The sequence below is a fragment of the Brassica napus genome, chromosome A5 (genome assembly GCF_020379485.1).
Source record: "Brassica napus cultivar Da-Ae chromosome A5, Da-Ae, whole genome shotgun sequence".
In the NCBI taxonomy this organism is placed as follows: Eukaryota; Viridiplantae; Streptophyta; class Magnoliopsida; order Brassicales; family Brassicaceae; genus Brassica; species Brassica napus.
The window spans coordinates 5,135,286-5,150,491 of record NC_063438.1 but is presented as its reverse complement, the minus strand read 5'-3'; the positions used below and the strand labels follow the sequence as shown (position 1 = coordinate 5,150,491).

Here is a 15,206-nt window from a genome sequence, read left to right as displayed (position 1 = left end):
TGAAAATAAATAAATTATAACCTATTTTGTCTATTTTTATAGTCATGATCATGTTAAAATATAATTATTATACTAAAATAAGTATGATAAAATTATATTCAATTGATAAATTTGTAAATTTTATTTTCATAAATATAAAATATTTATATAAAATATAATATGATGATAGAACGACTTAAAATTAACAAACTATATAATACATGTCTAAAAATTAACATATCTTACACTTTTATATATATAATAATAAATTATCTAAAATGAATAAGCATAAAAATATTGGTAAAAAGAAATCCAGTTTTGAAATACGGGTCAGAATTTAGCATAAATTAAATACAAAATATTTTTTAAATATATTTTCTCATGAATATATTAATTTGCTTAATAACTAAATGCAAATACAATAAGATAAATATATAATAAGAAGTGGCAAATACATAAGGTTTAAACAACTAATTAATTATAACATGTAAATTATAAAATTATTGTATTTGAAATAGTTATATAAATATTTAAGTATATGATTAACATTAAAAATATATACCACTTATGTTCTAAAACAATAATTTATGTATAGAAAAGTGAAAACAAACACCCGTGCGGTTGCACGGGTCAAAATCTAGTTTGTTAATTACAACACAAACTAAAATAAGTAGGTGGTAATTAATATACATCAATGTTTAAAATAATAAGTAGGTGGTATTCTCTGTAATTTCGCATAACAATTAGTTTGTTGCATGCGAAATATAACGAAGCAAGCTTGAAAGCTTGGTGTTATTTTGAAGAAATCATGCATGCAAGTTAAGTTAATCCAATAACAGACCACTTCAGAGAAATTTGACAATTCGTTATGGCATGATCAGATTATTAGAATCGCTCGCAGATATCACATCTAGCATGCCCAAAATACATACCTTGTTTATCTTAATACCTCCGATTCAGTTTCTAGTGTCAATAAATTTAAGGAAACGCTTTGACATTTTGTGGCTTGTTTTATTTTGCTCCTAGACTCTACGGTTGTTGGCTTGGGTGATCTCGATTGTATTTGCTCTGGTTTTGAGATTAGCTATCTTGAATCTTGATACAATCAGTTTGTCTTGGTTTGTTGACGTCTACGTTCAAAGGATTTGTGGTAGTTTGTGTCGTGCCTTTTTCGTGGTGTGCGTTAGGTTTCGGGTGTATATAAAAAAACGGAAGGAGTGTGATTTTTTTTTTCAATCCCTCTGTTAAATGCAGTTTGAGATTTATAACCTTTACTATTGGATTCTATTGCTGTGAAGGTATTTTGTTAATTAATGCAAAATTTTGATAAAAAACAATCACTAATCACATTAATAGCACTGATTAATACTCCCTCCGTTCCTAAATGATCCATGTTTTAGAAAAATATTTTGTTTCTAAAAGATCTATATTTTACATTTTCAATGTATGTAATAATGGCAAATTGTAAATTTCAAAAACATTAATTGTGTTTACTGAATTTTGATTGGTTAAAAATCATAGGAAATAGCTAAACACAGAAAATCATACATTTATTATCAAAATTTTAAGTGTTTTCTTAATAAGTGTGAAAATTCTAAAACATAGATTATTTAGGAATAGAGGGAGTAGTTATGAGCATTTATGGATTGATTGAAATCCATATTTGCATTTATTTAAAAAGTTACTACTAACATTTACGGTTTATGTCGTATTGAATTTGAAGTAAAAAAACAAATTAAATGAAAATGCACTTATAACAATTAATCATAAATCATGTATGAGGTGGTGTAAATAAAACATGTAAATCAAATTCATAATCAAATTCATATATGCATGGCAATATATCTTCTCATTTAAATAATCATGACATGTATCACACTGCACGGAAAAGTGCATGTTTTCATACTAAAAATCAGTTTTCGTATATTCACGTCAGGTTATGATTATGGTCAGTCTCTATAGTTTTTTTAATTAGATGAAAACTAGTCGTAATAATGGCTGACTTAATTACAATTAGGCAGCGTAGGGCCCACGGAGAGGAAGATAAAAGAACAATAGTCAACTAGGTGTTGACAAGTGGAACCCACCTCGTAGACTCCTTCGCCGAAACGACGTCATACTTGTCGGATTCCCTTCCCCGCTACGACTTCTTGTCTTATCCCCTTTCATTTAAAATAATTTTGGCCTATTACTTTAAACACTTCTTTTTTGTTCATCAAGATTTTCAGACTTTTGTTGATAAAAAAAAGGTTACAGATATTCAAATTTATTTGATTAAGAGTTCATTAATGCTTCTACACCATCAGATCTGAATTTCGAATACAGGTCTGAGTTTCGAATACCAGTAAAGGTGAATTATGCAGATTTATGGAAAAAAACATATAGGAGATCTTCGGCATGGCGTAAAAAGTACCGTCAGACATGAATCTCATAAGATGGCTCATGATGATGCAGTTAGACGTGAATCCTCATAAGGCAGGTAGAATTATCGGCTATAAAATCGTCTTGTAATATTTCTCATAATTTGTAATATTCAAAATTATCCATCATTTAGAGCATTATTGAAGTTTAAAACAACTTATCATCTTTCACGAGTTAATATTAATAAAAATATAACTTATACTAAATGTAGAAAAAATATTTTGTAGATAACCGAGAAGTTTGACCTTTTCCCTAAAACGTGCCGTCAAGGATTGGCAAAGTCACTCCAACTACCACTCACAGTTCACATGTCACAGCTAAGAAAGCCTTTTATAAAATACAAAAGTTTTTATTATCCATGAAAACGCAATTTCAAAGATAATTTTACCACGAAAATACCATGTGTTTAGGTTTAATTTTTCTTCAACAAATCTGTAAAAGCAAAAGTGATTTTGAATTTAAAACAGAAATGCGTCTACTTTAGATGTATGTACTTCAAAGCATGACTTTTTGTGTAATATTAATAATGTAATCCTAATTCAATACTTCATAGACTTTTGAGATAATTTGTGTTTCTTTAATTTGCAAGGCATGGAAAAAAAGGAAATAAATTGGCAAAGGTGAAAAGCGTCAAGCCAACTGAATCACTAGATAGACAGATTTGGTTACTGGATTTATTCACACCTAAGAATCATCAAGTTTGATGGGACCTAAGTTGACCTAGAGCTTATTTTCCCACACATAATAATCATAATATGACAGAAAGTATGATATCATACATATTTTTAAAAATATATAATGTTGCAATATCAAAATTAGATCTCATGTACAAGTACTGTCATGCTTTGTGTTGTCTCAATCTGATGGGACAAAAACATCTGATCTTTTTCTTTTGGTTGCATACTGGCTATTAAGTTCTGTTCCACCGTTGATGTTAATCTTAGTCATGCCAATGTGCAATCTTGCATCATATATGGCCTGCTCGTATGTCACGGTCTATACGCTCTGCATTATATGTACCTGGAAGCTCTCTAAAGTCCTCGTTGAATATGGAATATGCACTGCCAAAGAAAGACACCCAACTTATTCAGTTCCTTGTAATCCAAAGAGAAGATATTTACACAACTCGAAAGTCAATATACGAGGATTCCACTTTCCAGCTAATTAGACTACTTGAAGAATCATATGCTTCCAGAATCCTAAGCTTTTGTTATTCCCTATGTCTAATAAGTTACCAAGGATATTTACGAAGTCAAAGTGTGCATATTTCCTTAAATCAAGTGTGCGTTGTTATCTCAAGAAGATCAACGGAGGCTGAAGTTTCTTTAGATATGTATATACCTGACATCACCGGGTTGTCGTTTACCAAGGTTGAGTAAGATGATTGAGAAGCCAGTCCCTAGTAACTGAAACCCATGATAACGAAGAAACCACACAAACAAAATAGAACATGTGAGCCAAGTGATCACAGTATATAATATCTATGTACACAAGAAGATGCATATCCAATGGCATTGCAAAAACAAGAGTCCTTATTCAAGAATCCAGACACTGAAGATGAAGAGGACTTACAAAGATAGGGCCTAGTTCCCAACGATGGGCAATAGGAGCCAAGATAAACCACAAGGTGATAATAGCCCACATCTTTAGACTTAAAGAGAAGAGTCCCATCAGAATGATATCTAGAACATCACAAACAAGTGAATTAGTGTTTCAAACATTCTTGGAAAGATTAAAGAACTAACCGGGAAGCTTCAGCTTGTTGCGAAGAAAGTAGTAAAGCTTCCTCTTCCCCCTGCTTGCTGATGGTGGGAGCTTAAACTTCTGCATTGCCAAAAACAGATTACAAAAAGAACAGAAACTAATAAAAAAAGAAACATTCTTTCAAGAGTTAAAACACCAGACCAATTCCTCGTCATCATCATCATCATCATATGTCTCAACTCCAACTGGTCTTTTTGGAATGACAGCAACGGTCAACGAATCTACACAACAAAACCCAAATGCATAATCAAAAGACCCATTCAAAAGAGACACACGAAAGTCTCAACCTTTATGTACCTTCGTCCTTGAGCGTGACGTATACATCCTCTCCATCTTCCTCGTCTTGCAATGCCTTCCCACGGAGAATCATCCTCAAATTCGCCACTGGAAACCGACCCTTTTCCGCAATCGCGTTCCTCAAATCACGAACCTAAGAATCAGCCAATGATCAATCAATCAATCCACTTCGTTACACACAGTATAGCGAGATACAGAGGAAGAATGAGAAAGTTCCATACTTTGATACGAGACGCCACTCGAATTCGAGAGGGACGAGATGGGCCGATGGTTTTGTGGGTGATCTCCACGGTGGTGCCATCGTCGCTGCTGCTCATTTTTTCGAGAAATTGATGGTTAGGGTTTCCAATTGGGGATTGATTGGAGTTATTTCTCCGACGGTAGAATCCGATTTGAGTTTATTTATTTATTTTCTATTTGCATATCTGCCTGGTATTTTTAATTAATTATACTTTAACCCCGAAGTGTTTCAGAGAGTTCACGTTGGGAGTTGTAACCTTAAAACTCAAACACCAAACCCATTATAAAATGTTTCATTTGATGGGTTTGGTATTCTGTATCACTGTCACCACAGACACTTATTTGGTCTGTCCTTTTGTATTTTGTTGAACACTCACTTATTTGGTCTGTCCTTTTGTATTTTGTTGAACACCCAACTTCCATGAAACTCAGCACTTGAGGAGATGTCAAAGAATCTCGTGTGATTCTTCTGATCAACAATCTTTCCCATTTTCCCTGACGCCATCTCATCAGGGCATTACAATTATTTGGGAGTGGAACCATTAGAACGAAGGTAAATGGAAAAGAGATTGCTCAAAAGAAGAATCAAGATTCTAATCGCTTTTGTCTACTCATGGATTTTTTCAGACAATGAGAGAAAAGAACGAGTGATAGATAGACCTTTAAATAGAGTTTTGCGCTGTTGAGAACGCGGTTTTAGTAGAGAGTTATGGGACAGTGGCCATCACCTAACCTAACCTATTGTTCTAAAACGACACAACTGTTTTGGCTTTAAAGATCTTTTGACAATGATGACTAAACTTTAAAGATACTAACTAGATTATGTAGGAAACAGCATTGTGGTAGAATGAAAATCTCGAACCGGTTGGATTGAGATAACCGGGAATACTGAACTTCAGTGAAAACAATCTAATGATCACAAAATGATGTATGTGCATAAGAAAAACTACATTCCGTTCTAACGAACACCACATGATTTATAAGACAAGAAAGTTAGATGTGGTCATTTTAATTTCACCTAGTACGTAGGAATTAGCCACTTGTAAAAAGAACCATAATTTTTGTAAGAGCCCCAAACTTGAAAAAAGAATTTTTAAAAGTAGTTGCAAGAGCTTCTGAGTAGTAGAGAAGGTTTGGGTCACACTTTTAATACACACCATAGGCATAGGATGAGGCCTTCAATTTATGCCTTACATGTCATTGATAGAACACAACAAGAAAAACAGAAAGAATATCTTTAAAATCTCCTATTTGTTTGGAGAAGACAAAACACAGAGCAAGAAAGAAGCAAAGAAACAAAAAACAAAAATGGCACTGAGAATGTGGGCTTCTTCTACAGCAAGCGCTCTCAAGCTTTCTTCTTCTGTCTCCAAGTCTCAGCTCACTCCTGCTTTCTCCATCTCTAGATGCTTCTCTTCAGGTGATTGTGATTATGTATATAGTTGTGTGTTACATAGCTTCTGTCATAAGTTGTTGATAGGTTTCTCTTTTTAGTGCTGGAGGGATTGAAGTATGCAAATTCACATGAGTGGGTTAAACATGAAGGCTCTGTTGCCACTATTGGTATTACTGACCATGCTCAGGTAACATAGGAACTTAAAAAGAGTTTATCTCTTTGGGGAATGATGTAAAGATGATTTGGCTGAAAAGAGGAGAAATAACAATAAATGTTGCAGGACCATTTAGGAGAAGTGGTGTTTGTAGAACTGCCAGAGGAAAATGGTTCAGTGAGCAAAGAGAAAAGCTTTGGAGCAGTGGAGAGTGTGAAAGCGACAAGTGAGATCTTATCTCCCATCTCAGGTGAAGTCATTGAGGTTAACAAGAAGCTCTCAGAAGCACCAGGCTTGGTACGATTTAAAACGAAAGAAAGTAGTAAGTTACGTCTCAGTTGATGACAACATGTAAAGCAAACTAATTACCATTTGTGTTTTGTGTAGATTAACTCAAGCCCCTATGAAGATGGATGGATGATCAAAGTGAAGCCTAGCAACCCCTCAGAGTTAGAATCTTTGATGGGTTCAAAGGAATACACCAAGTTCTGCGAGGAGGAAGACGCTGCTCATTAATTAGGAGGGTTTATCTCTACTTCTATGTTCCAAATTTCCTTATAAAAAAAATCATTAAAAGTATATCAGTTCTCATGCATATTTTCATAACCAACACACCAATGAATGTATGGTTCGTTGGTTTTTAATATCACAAACATATTTTATACACCATAGTCTATGATTCTTTTTGTTAACATATATAAGAGACTTAATTTGTTCGAAACAACAAACGTTGTCATTTGTCACGCCAACATATTACTTTTTCTTAAACGTCATTTTATTCTCAAAAAAGTGATTAGTTTCACGTACTCTTTTTGACCAACATCTTATATTATTTTTTATATCCTACCAGGCAAGTTAGGTCTTTATTGGTTGTATCTACCTTGACATTAGTTGACAATACTGTAACTTCCAAATTGGTAAAAGTTGGCATGAAAATGCATGTAACGACACAAGGTAACATATTAAAGAAAAGTAAAACACTAAGCACACATATATGCACACACACGTACAGAGAAACACATTACACAGGACATAACTTTCCAATGGAGATGAAGCTATGGGTCTCTTTAATCGTGGTATCTGCCATTACGACCACAGCTTTGGGGGACTTTGGAGGAGCATTAGTGAAAGGTTTCTACAAAGAGAGTTGCCCATTAGCAGAAGAAATCGTCAAGCACAACGTTGAGGTTGCTGTTCTCAAAGATCCTCGCATGGCCGCTTCTCTTCTCCGTCTTCAGTTCCACGACTGCTTTGTCTTGGTTAGACATCACTCTCTGATTTTAACCTACTTTAATAATAATCAAAGGTGTATAAGAAGGCTAAAATTGGTTTATCATGTCGTATGATTGATTTATTTTAGGGTTGTGATGCGTCTGTGCTCTTGGATACACATGGAGATATATTGAGTGAGAAACAAGCAACTCCAAACGTGAACTCTTTGCGTGGGTTTGAAGTTATCGATTACATAAAGTACCTCCTTGAAGAAGCTTGTCCTTTAACCGTCTCTTGTTCCGACATCATCACCATGGCAGCTCGTGACTCCGTCTTCCTGGTACTATTCCCCATTACTCTTCCTCACTGGTGTTTCTGATAAATAGAAAACCTAACGGGTCAAACCCTAAAACGAAAACGAAAATGATTGGTGTATTTTTAGAGAGGTGGACCATGGTGGGAAGTTTACTTAGGGAGAAGAGACTCCATCAAGGCCAGCTTCGCCGGCGCAAACCAATACATCCCCGCACCAAACACTTCTCTCGAAGGCCTCATCATAAACTTCAAGCAACAAGGTCTGGACATTCAAGACCTCATAGCTCTTTCAGGCGCTCATACGATAGGTAACGCGAGATGCGTGAGCTTCAAGCAACGCATTAATCAACCAAACATGTTGCAAACATTCTACGTCGATGAATTCAAAAGACACAGCACGTTCAGGCGAATCCTACGGTCACAGTGCAAAGACTCTAGCCGAGACAACGAACTGTCACCGTTGGATATACAGACTCCTGCTTACTTTGATAACCATTATTACATCAATCTTTTGAAGGGAAGAGGGTTGTTGATTTCGGATAACGTTTTGGTTAGTGAAGATCATGAAGGAGAGGTATTCAGGAAGGTTTGGGAATATGCGGTGAATCAAGAGCTCTTCTTTCTGGATTTTGTGGAATCTATGTTGAAAATGGCTAATATCAATGTTCTTACTGGTATTGAAGGAGAGATTAGGGAGAGTTGTAGATTTGTTAATATTTGAATAAAAGGACTAAACAATCCAATTGATATTGGAACTCATGTGGCCTTGCATATTTTACAAATTTGCCAAGATTATTTGGTTAACGGATTTTTCATTGATCAAAGGATCCTTAAACGAACAACATAGAAGTTCATGTGGACATGCTCAAGTGGCAATATTATTTTCTAGTTACATTTATGGCATTATTTCACCTAATCAATCCATTTTTTCAGCAACTCTACTACTCAATTCAAAATTTTAGTCTCCACTCAAAGAATTTAAAAGGGGAAAGTAGCATGAAAAAACCATGAATTTGACAAAAAATTGCACTTTAAACCTTGAAATTCAACTATTAACACTTTAAGCAATGAAACTTGTTTCAATATATACTCCCTCTGTTTTTTAAAGATGGATGTTCTAGGAAAATATTTTGTTTCTAAAAGATGTATTTTTCATGTTTTCAAAGCATATTTTGTCAATTAATAATGAAAAATTGTGTGTTTCAAAAATATTAATTACATTTCTTTTAATCCTATTGGTTTAAAAATATAGGAAATATAAAGTTACAAAAAACTATGCATTAATAACTAAGTTTTAATATGGTTTCTTAATAAGTGTGAAAATCCTAGAACATTCATCTTTAAAAAACAGAGGGAGTATTAAACTTCAAAATTAACTTTCTTTGTTTCACACGTCAAAACTGTGACCAGTTACTACTCATTACTCCTTCTGTTTCAAATAACTTGTCATTCTAAAATAAAATTTTTGTTTTAAAATAAGTGTCATTTTCGGTTTTCAATACAAAATTATTGAAAATATTTCTACTATATATTTTTTACCAATTGATATATGGTTAGGTGTATTGGTAAAAGTGCTTCTACTTTGAAAATATGTAAAATTAAATGTTTTTTAATCTATGTGCATAAATTTAAAACGACAAATAATTTGAAACGGAAGGAGTACCGGGTAAAATCGGTGACATGACAGTTTACTTAAAAAAAATATATATTTTTTAATTAATATAAATTCTAAAAAATGATAAAAATTCAGGAAAATCAAGAAAAATAAAATTTAAATATTTAAATATTCAAAAATAATAATAAAAAAAATTATAATTTCAAAAATCTAACTAAAATAAGAATAAATTTTGAAAACCGATTAAAATTAAAAATAAAATTATAAATTGTAGAAATCTATAAATAAACATAAAAATGGGAAATTTACAAAAAAATCAGGAAAACAAAATAAAAAAAATGTACTTGAGCTCAATCCTCTTTTGCAAAACTGGCAAAAAAAGTTCACAAAATTTTACATTTTAAATGCTTTGTTGAGTCTAAATCTCTAAGCTCCAAAATGTTCATATGCTACCTAAAAGCCAAATAGGTTTGGGTTTTCATTTTTAATTTTTGCTTTTTTTTTTATTAAAATAATTGTTTTCTACATTTTTATAAATTTCCTATTTTACTAATTTTCATTGATTTTTACAGTTAATTAATCTTATTTTTGAATTTCTAGAATTGTTATTTAATTTTTTTAATTTTATTATTATTTATTAAAAATTTTAATTTTATTTATATTGATTTTTCCTGAATATGTACCAATTTTTACAATTTATACTGAGTTTTATTTTTATCTAATTATTTTATTTGTTAATTAAATTAATTAAAATATTTATTTTATTTTTAAGTTCGATGTTTAATATGTTAATAAAACAAATTTCATTATTTGAAATGTTAACAGTTGAACTTCAAAATCTAGAGTGCAAACATTTGTAAACTTTTTATTGGATTTATGTGATTTAGTGAACCTCTTTATTGAATGCAGATTAAATAATTTATGTTTGGGTTGGATCGGTTAGTTCAGGAAGCTAATAAACCTCTGCTTACTTCCAGTAACTCATTAACTGTCCTTGCAGATAATTCTGATGATTACTAAAGAAAATATGTCAACTATCCAAAGATTTCCACTTTCAGCAATTTGAAAACATGACAAGCAATTAGTCTGCAATAATCCGAATAAAAGCTTTTAACCAAAACGAATAAACAGAATATAAGCTTTTAACAAATCAAATAGGGAGAGCGAGATTCAGATGGTAGTGCATGATGTAAAATTCATCAGAATTTGTCAGAGTTGGATTGTTCTATGTTGTCATAATCATCATTATCATCGCTCTCTCCTATTAAACAAATAAACTAATCTTTTAAAACTGCAACTCACAGAAAATTTAATTAAATGATCTTCTGTAAAAGGTTCAAATAAGGGTATCAGAAAATCATAAAGATAGCATCAAGAAGATTCAGACGCAAATTACCCATGAAATATAATTTCATCATATACCCAGTTAAAACAATATAAAACCCTTACAAATAAACAATTTTGAAACTGAAAAAATATAAAGTTGAAAACTTTGAATCTGGGAGTCAGTTCTCCAAGGTGAATAAAACATCAATATAAAATCAGTGGCAAATAACCCATTTGTTTAATGGGATTCATCATACTCCCAGATTCAATTAAAACACACAATTTTTTTTATGAGCCGATCAGAACCTGTCGAGATATCACAATAACATCACAAAAATGTTTTCAGGGGATTGACAGACCTGTGAAATTTCTATCGTCACCTCGACTCAGAAAAAAAAATTCAAAACAGTTTTCTGTTTATAAATTGATAAAATAATAAAAGATCTAAACGAAAAAGCTCAGAACTTCTTAGAGGGTTGTGTTTAGCCGTCAGCGATAGAGAACAAAGACTCCATCTCTGGCACACGGTTTTTTTCATCACAGCTTTTATTTTTAAAACTTGGACGGAAAATATCAAACCATGAAAGCTAAAACCAGAAAAAACAAGATGATAAGTACCAAAAATAATGAAACGGAACACAATATGTTTGAGAAGTTATGTTAGCGTATATATACATTAGTTGAGACGAGATTAGAGGAAAACCCTAATACACCTAATGGGCCTTTTATGGGCTTATTAATAAATTCCCACCGACCCTCTGAGTCTGGGCTTTGTTTGTTGACAGTTTCGTCTTTAACCGGGTTTTATGATAATTTTATGATAATTGATTAATTTCTGATTCGAGTCATGGTTAGAAAACTTGATGATGCATGGTTAGAAATAACCTAAACCAGGATAATCTTTAAACTTCCATTTGTATTGAATTCATTTTAATAACTAAACTATATATGATTCCATCAGATTTTTTTTCTCTTGCAACTCAGACATTTATTAACTTAAAATTATAAGATTACTAGTGGTATTCCGGCGCTACGCGCCGGGTTAGTATGTTTTGTTTTCTGATGAGTTGATAATTGATTTTTTATCCATTTGATAGTGGTTGGTGATTGTATTGTATTACTTTGTTTTGTATTTGGTTAGGTCAAAGAAAAATAGTATAAGTTGGTTTTATAGATTAAAAAAATAACAATAGAATAAATAGTTGATAATTACACCAAAGTAAATATAATTTAATTTAAAATATAAAATAAAGTTGATGCTCCAAAATAAAGCACGTAAATGCATGTGTTTGTTTGTGATCAATACTATTAAAACAGAAGGCTCTTTTTTGAGGTGCCCTCCTGTTTCAACAGTATTTACAGAGCCATGCCACTGAAATATTTTAAAGCTATGATTTTTGTTAAATTATGTTTTTCCTTTTATTCCAACAAAATATATATTTGCCCTATTATCTCTCTCTTTCATCGATAAAAAGGTTCTCCTCTCCAACAATATTACCTTATTTCTCTATCCTTTTCAATCAAATCACTAAAGCATATCTTAACCATCATAGATCGAGTTTGGTGTGGTGTTTTGGCTCGCTCGCTCTCCCTTTGCTCTTCTTTTACGACCATGGTGAGGTGAGGTGAGGTGAGGTGAATTGGTTGAGGTGAAGTTAGACATGTTGCAGAGGCGGGTTTGATCTTATTTTTCTTATTCTCATGTGAGGATTCTGTTGAGGACGGCGAGAAGTCGAGGAGAAGGCTAAATCAGAGTTTTGCGAAGTTGGGTAGTTTCTTGCTCCGTCGTGGTTGTGGTTTCCGATCGGTGGATTCTACAACCCAACGCTTTCGTAAGCTATCGCCGCCGGAGTGACCGATTGAGAACGAGCTGAGAATGAATCACAACGCTGGCTGGAGGGAGGTAGCTTGAAAGATTGCGGCTATGGGTGTTAGGAGACGGCTGACGAATCCGCTTAACTGAGGTTTATTACTTTGCTTCTGGTTTGTACGTTTTTGTTTTATTTGATTTGAACCGTATAAATCATTAACTAATTCTGGTCTAATTGAAATCGATATATATATCAGTTTACAACGTGAACGTTATATGTTGAATGGTTGAATGATTAGACATTCCATGGTGATGGTTGAATGATTAGACATTCCATTGTTGAAGACCATGTTGAACTTATGGTGATGGTTGAATTGATGCAGGTTATATTTATTTCATTGATTAAATTTTTGCATAATATATGACGGTATATGTTAGTACATTACGGACAGGTTAGCTATACTTTAGTTTTGCGTATCTGTATCATAACAATTTATTAAAGTTAGTTTGCATAGCATAGAACATATTTTGAATACAGTTAATACGAACCACAGAGTGAGATATCACTTTGAAAATCGAGAATCATAACAATAAAATAAAAACCATTCAGTTTTCTACAAAAAAATCAAAACCATTCAGTTTTTTATATGAGAAATTCTTGGGTTCACCCCCTAGGTGAACCTAGAGGTTCACCAACCAATAGTGGTTGAGTATTTGATATTTGATATCTTTTAAAAAAAGGAAATAAAATTGAATTTCCAAATATGATATAAATTTTTAAAATAAAATAATAAAAATACATAAATATAGTTACAAAAAAATAAATAAATAAATATTGTTAAAATGTTAGCAAAATACTAAATCCTATACCCTAAATTCTAAACTCCAAACCCTAAATTATAAACCTTAAATCTTGGATAAACCGTAAACCATTGGAAAATTTTAAACCCTAAATCATACATCAAAACTAAATAAATTAAAAAGATATCAAATTTCAATGGTTGGTGAATAGATAAACCTTAATGTACCTTTTTGAAAACACATCAAAACCTTAATGTACCTTTTTTAAAAGATATCAAATTTCAAATACTCAATCACTATTGGTTGGTGAACCTAGAGGTTCACCGTATTTCTCTTTTTATATTGTCGATAACCACTAAAACTGGGTAAGTAAAATGCCTCTTAAACCATATTTAATGTTCTTGAAACATTAAATATATACCAACCCCATCAAAATATGCATCATATATATATATGTGTAATTTTTTTATAATATTTATGTTAACACATTTGTTCATAAGTTATTATTTTAGAATATATTCTTAATATATCCACAAAAGAAATAATTTAGAAATTAAATATGTGATAGAATTTTTCTCCACCAGTTTTAACAACAATCCCAATAAATCGCAACACATCTGATTATGTAAATTTATTTCCTTCAAATTATAATTATATAGAAAATGTGAATAGTAAAAGGAAACAAAAAAAATATTTTGCAAACAAAAATATTCGTTTGTAAAAGCTTAACTATCAATTGTTTTTGGGATTTTCTATGTTCAAATATATGTTAACAAATCTTAAATTTATGAGATATGATTATGAAAATGCATTAACCTTATCAAATCTGATTTATATTAAAAAAATCCGAGACACTAACTTTCAGAAGTTTTTATTATTAGACCTTTTAGGCATTTTGAAATATTTCGAAAGATTTTATGGCCCAGAATTAATTGAATCCATAAATTTTGTAATAATCTAAAATAATTGGTTTTTCTATTCCGATCTGATTCCCTAGACCACTTCAAGTTTGAGTAATATATCAGCCGTTTGACGTAAAAAAAAATACAAATGGGTTAAGAAGAAAACAAAATTACTAGATAACATTTCACTGCCCCCATTACTCATAAGATAATCATTTGATCAAACCGCAAATTATAAAAATACATTATAACCAATTTTTTGACTTTTTTTTCTTCTGAAAAGTGGGTATTAATAGCATCCGATAACAGCACATTATAAGCAATTTAATCTCATTAAATTAAAAAAGTTATTAGTTAATATAAGATATATAATGATATTAGTATTTATTAGGTAATGAATAATAATGATATATGAACATATATTTTTAATGAAAAATAAGACTAATATATTATAAATTTAATAGTTTCTTAAAGTTATAAGCTTTAATTTATAGAAGTAAAAATTATTAATAACATTTTTAAATTAGTTTTCTATGAATAAAAATATCTCATTTTCGAAAATTTCATCTCCAAAATTCATGTTATTTAAGAACATACAAAATTAATATGATCAAACATGTCATTATGTTACAAATATTTTAAAACACATAAAACATGCATGCAGATTTGCATTTTATAATCGAATCACGTCACCGCCATAGCTAGACAAGTAGGATCTCTTGGATTAAATTTTTGAAAGTTATCACCACTACATACAAATCTGCATGCATATTTTATAATTATTATATTAAATAAGAAACAAAATATTAATCAAATACAAATATGCTAAACAAACATATCAAATCAAATTTATAATAAATTTATTATAAAATAGAGCATATCAAATCAAAGGTGGAAATATATCATCATATTCAGTTTTATAATATTAAAAATATAAATTAATTTAATAGTATCAAATATATATATATATATAT

At 31.3% G+C, this 15,206-nt stretch overlaps 3 protein-coding genes, 3 non-coding genes and 1 pseudogene across 6 annotated transcripts; 2 read left to right on the top strand and 5 right to left on the bottom strand.

Moving 5' to 3' along the window:
• Positions 1 to 3,130: 3,130 nt before the first annotated feature.
• On the bottom strand, positions 3,131 to 4,866 carry LOC125575056. The gene is made up of 7 exons (XM_048780618.1): positions 4,683 to 4,866; positions 4,462 to 4,594; positions 4,306 to 4,385; positions 4,146 to 4,224; positions 3,973 to 4,082; positions 3,742 to 3,806; positions 3,131 to 3,461 (listed from the first exon to the last, which is right to left on the bottom strand). Exons 1-7 carry the CDS (start codon positions 4,776 to 4,778, stop codon positions 3,368 to 3,370), a joined length of 657 nt encoding a protein of 218 aa, XP_048636575.1. The 5' UTR covers positions 4,779 to 4,866; the 3' UTR covers positions 3,131 to 3,367.
• Positions 4,867 to 5,886: 1,020 nt separating this feature from the next.
• Positions 5,887 to 6,915, top strand: LOC111205065 (glycine cleavage system H protein 3, mitochondrial). The gene is made up of 4 exons (XM_022700410.2): positions 5,887 to 6,121; positions 6,196 to 6,284; positions 6,378 to 6,548; positions 6,639 to 6,915. Exons 1-4 carry the CDS (start codon positions 5,887 to 5,889, stop codon positions 6,765 to 6,767), a joined length of 624 nt encoding a protein of 207 aa, XP_022556131.2. The 3' UTR covers positions 6,768 to 6,915.
• Positions 6,916 to 7,112: 197 nt separating this feature from the next.
• Positions 7,113 to 8,535, top strand: LOC111205063 (peroxidase 20). The gene is made up of 3 exons (XM_022700407.2): positions 7,113 to 7,510; positions 7,612 to 7,803; positions 7,906 to 8,535. Exons 1-3 carry the CDS (start codon positions 7,181 to 7,183, stop codon positions 8,497 to 8,499), a joined length of 1,116 nt encoding a protein of 371 aa, XP_022556128.2. The 5' UTR covers positions 7,113 to 7,180; the 3' UTR covers positions 8,500 to 8,535.
• A 2,199-nt stretch (positions 8,536 to 10,734) lies between these two features.
• Positions 10,735 to 10,820, bottom strand: LOC125609702 (annotated as a pseudogene).
• A 70-nt stretch (positions 10,821 to 10,890) lies between these two features.
• Positions 10,891 to 10,983, bottom strand: LOC125609701. Its single transcript, XR_007339851.1, has one exon. It is a non-coding gene; the product is annotated as a small nucleolar RNA Z101 (small nucleolar RNA).
• A 31-nt stretch (positions 10,984 to 11,014) lies between these two features.
• On the bottom strand, positions 11,015 to 11,104 carry LOC125609705. The gene has a single exon (XR_007339854.1). It is a non-coding gene; the product is annotated as a small nucleolar RNA snoR14 (small nucleolar RNA).
• A 69-nt stretch (positions 11,105 to 11,173) lies between these two features.
• Positions 11,174 to 11,265, bottom strand: LOC125609703. The gene has a single exon (XR_007339852.1). It is a non-coding gene; the product is annotated as a small nucleolar RNA U61 (small nucleolar RNA).
• Between the last annotated feature and the right edge of the window lie 3,941 nt (positions 11,266 to 15,206).

Coding starts and splice junctions, on each gene's coding strand:
- LOC125575056 (XM_048780618.1), bottom strand. CDS start 4,778: ATGAGCAGCAGCGACGATGGCACCACCGTGGAGATCACCCACAAAACC. Junction 4,595..4,682: donor GAGTGGCGTCTCGTATCAAA/GTATGGAACTTT, acceptor GCTGATTCTTAG/GTTCGTGATTTGAGGAACGC. Junction 4,083..4,145: donor CAACAAGCTGAAGCTTCCCG/GTTAGTTCTTTA, acceptor GTGATGTTCTAG/ATATCATTCTGATGGGACTC.
- LOC111205063 (XM_022700407.2), top strand. CDS start 7,181: ATGAAAATGCATGTAACGACACAAGGTAACATATTAAAGAAAAGTAAA. Junction 7,511..7,611: donor TCCACGACTGCTTTGTCTTG/GTTAGACATCAC, acceptor GATTTATTTTAG/GGTTGTGATGCGTCTGTGCT. Junction 7,804..7,905: donor CTCGTGACTCCGTCTTCCTG/GTACTATTCCCC, acceptor GTGTATTTTTAG/AGAGGTGGACCATGGTGGGA.
- LOC111205065 (XM_022700410.2), top strand. CDS start 5,887: ATGCCTTACATGTCATTGATAGAACACAACAAGAAAAACAGAAAGAAT. Junction 6,285..6,377: donor GTATTACTGACCATGCTCAG/GTAACATAGGAA, acceptor TAAATGTTGCAG/GACCATTTAGGAGAAGTGGT. Junction 6,549..6,638: donor TCTCAGAAGCACCAGGCTTG/GTACGATTTAAA, acceptor TGTTTTGTGTAG/ATTAACTCAAGCCCCTATGA.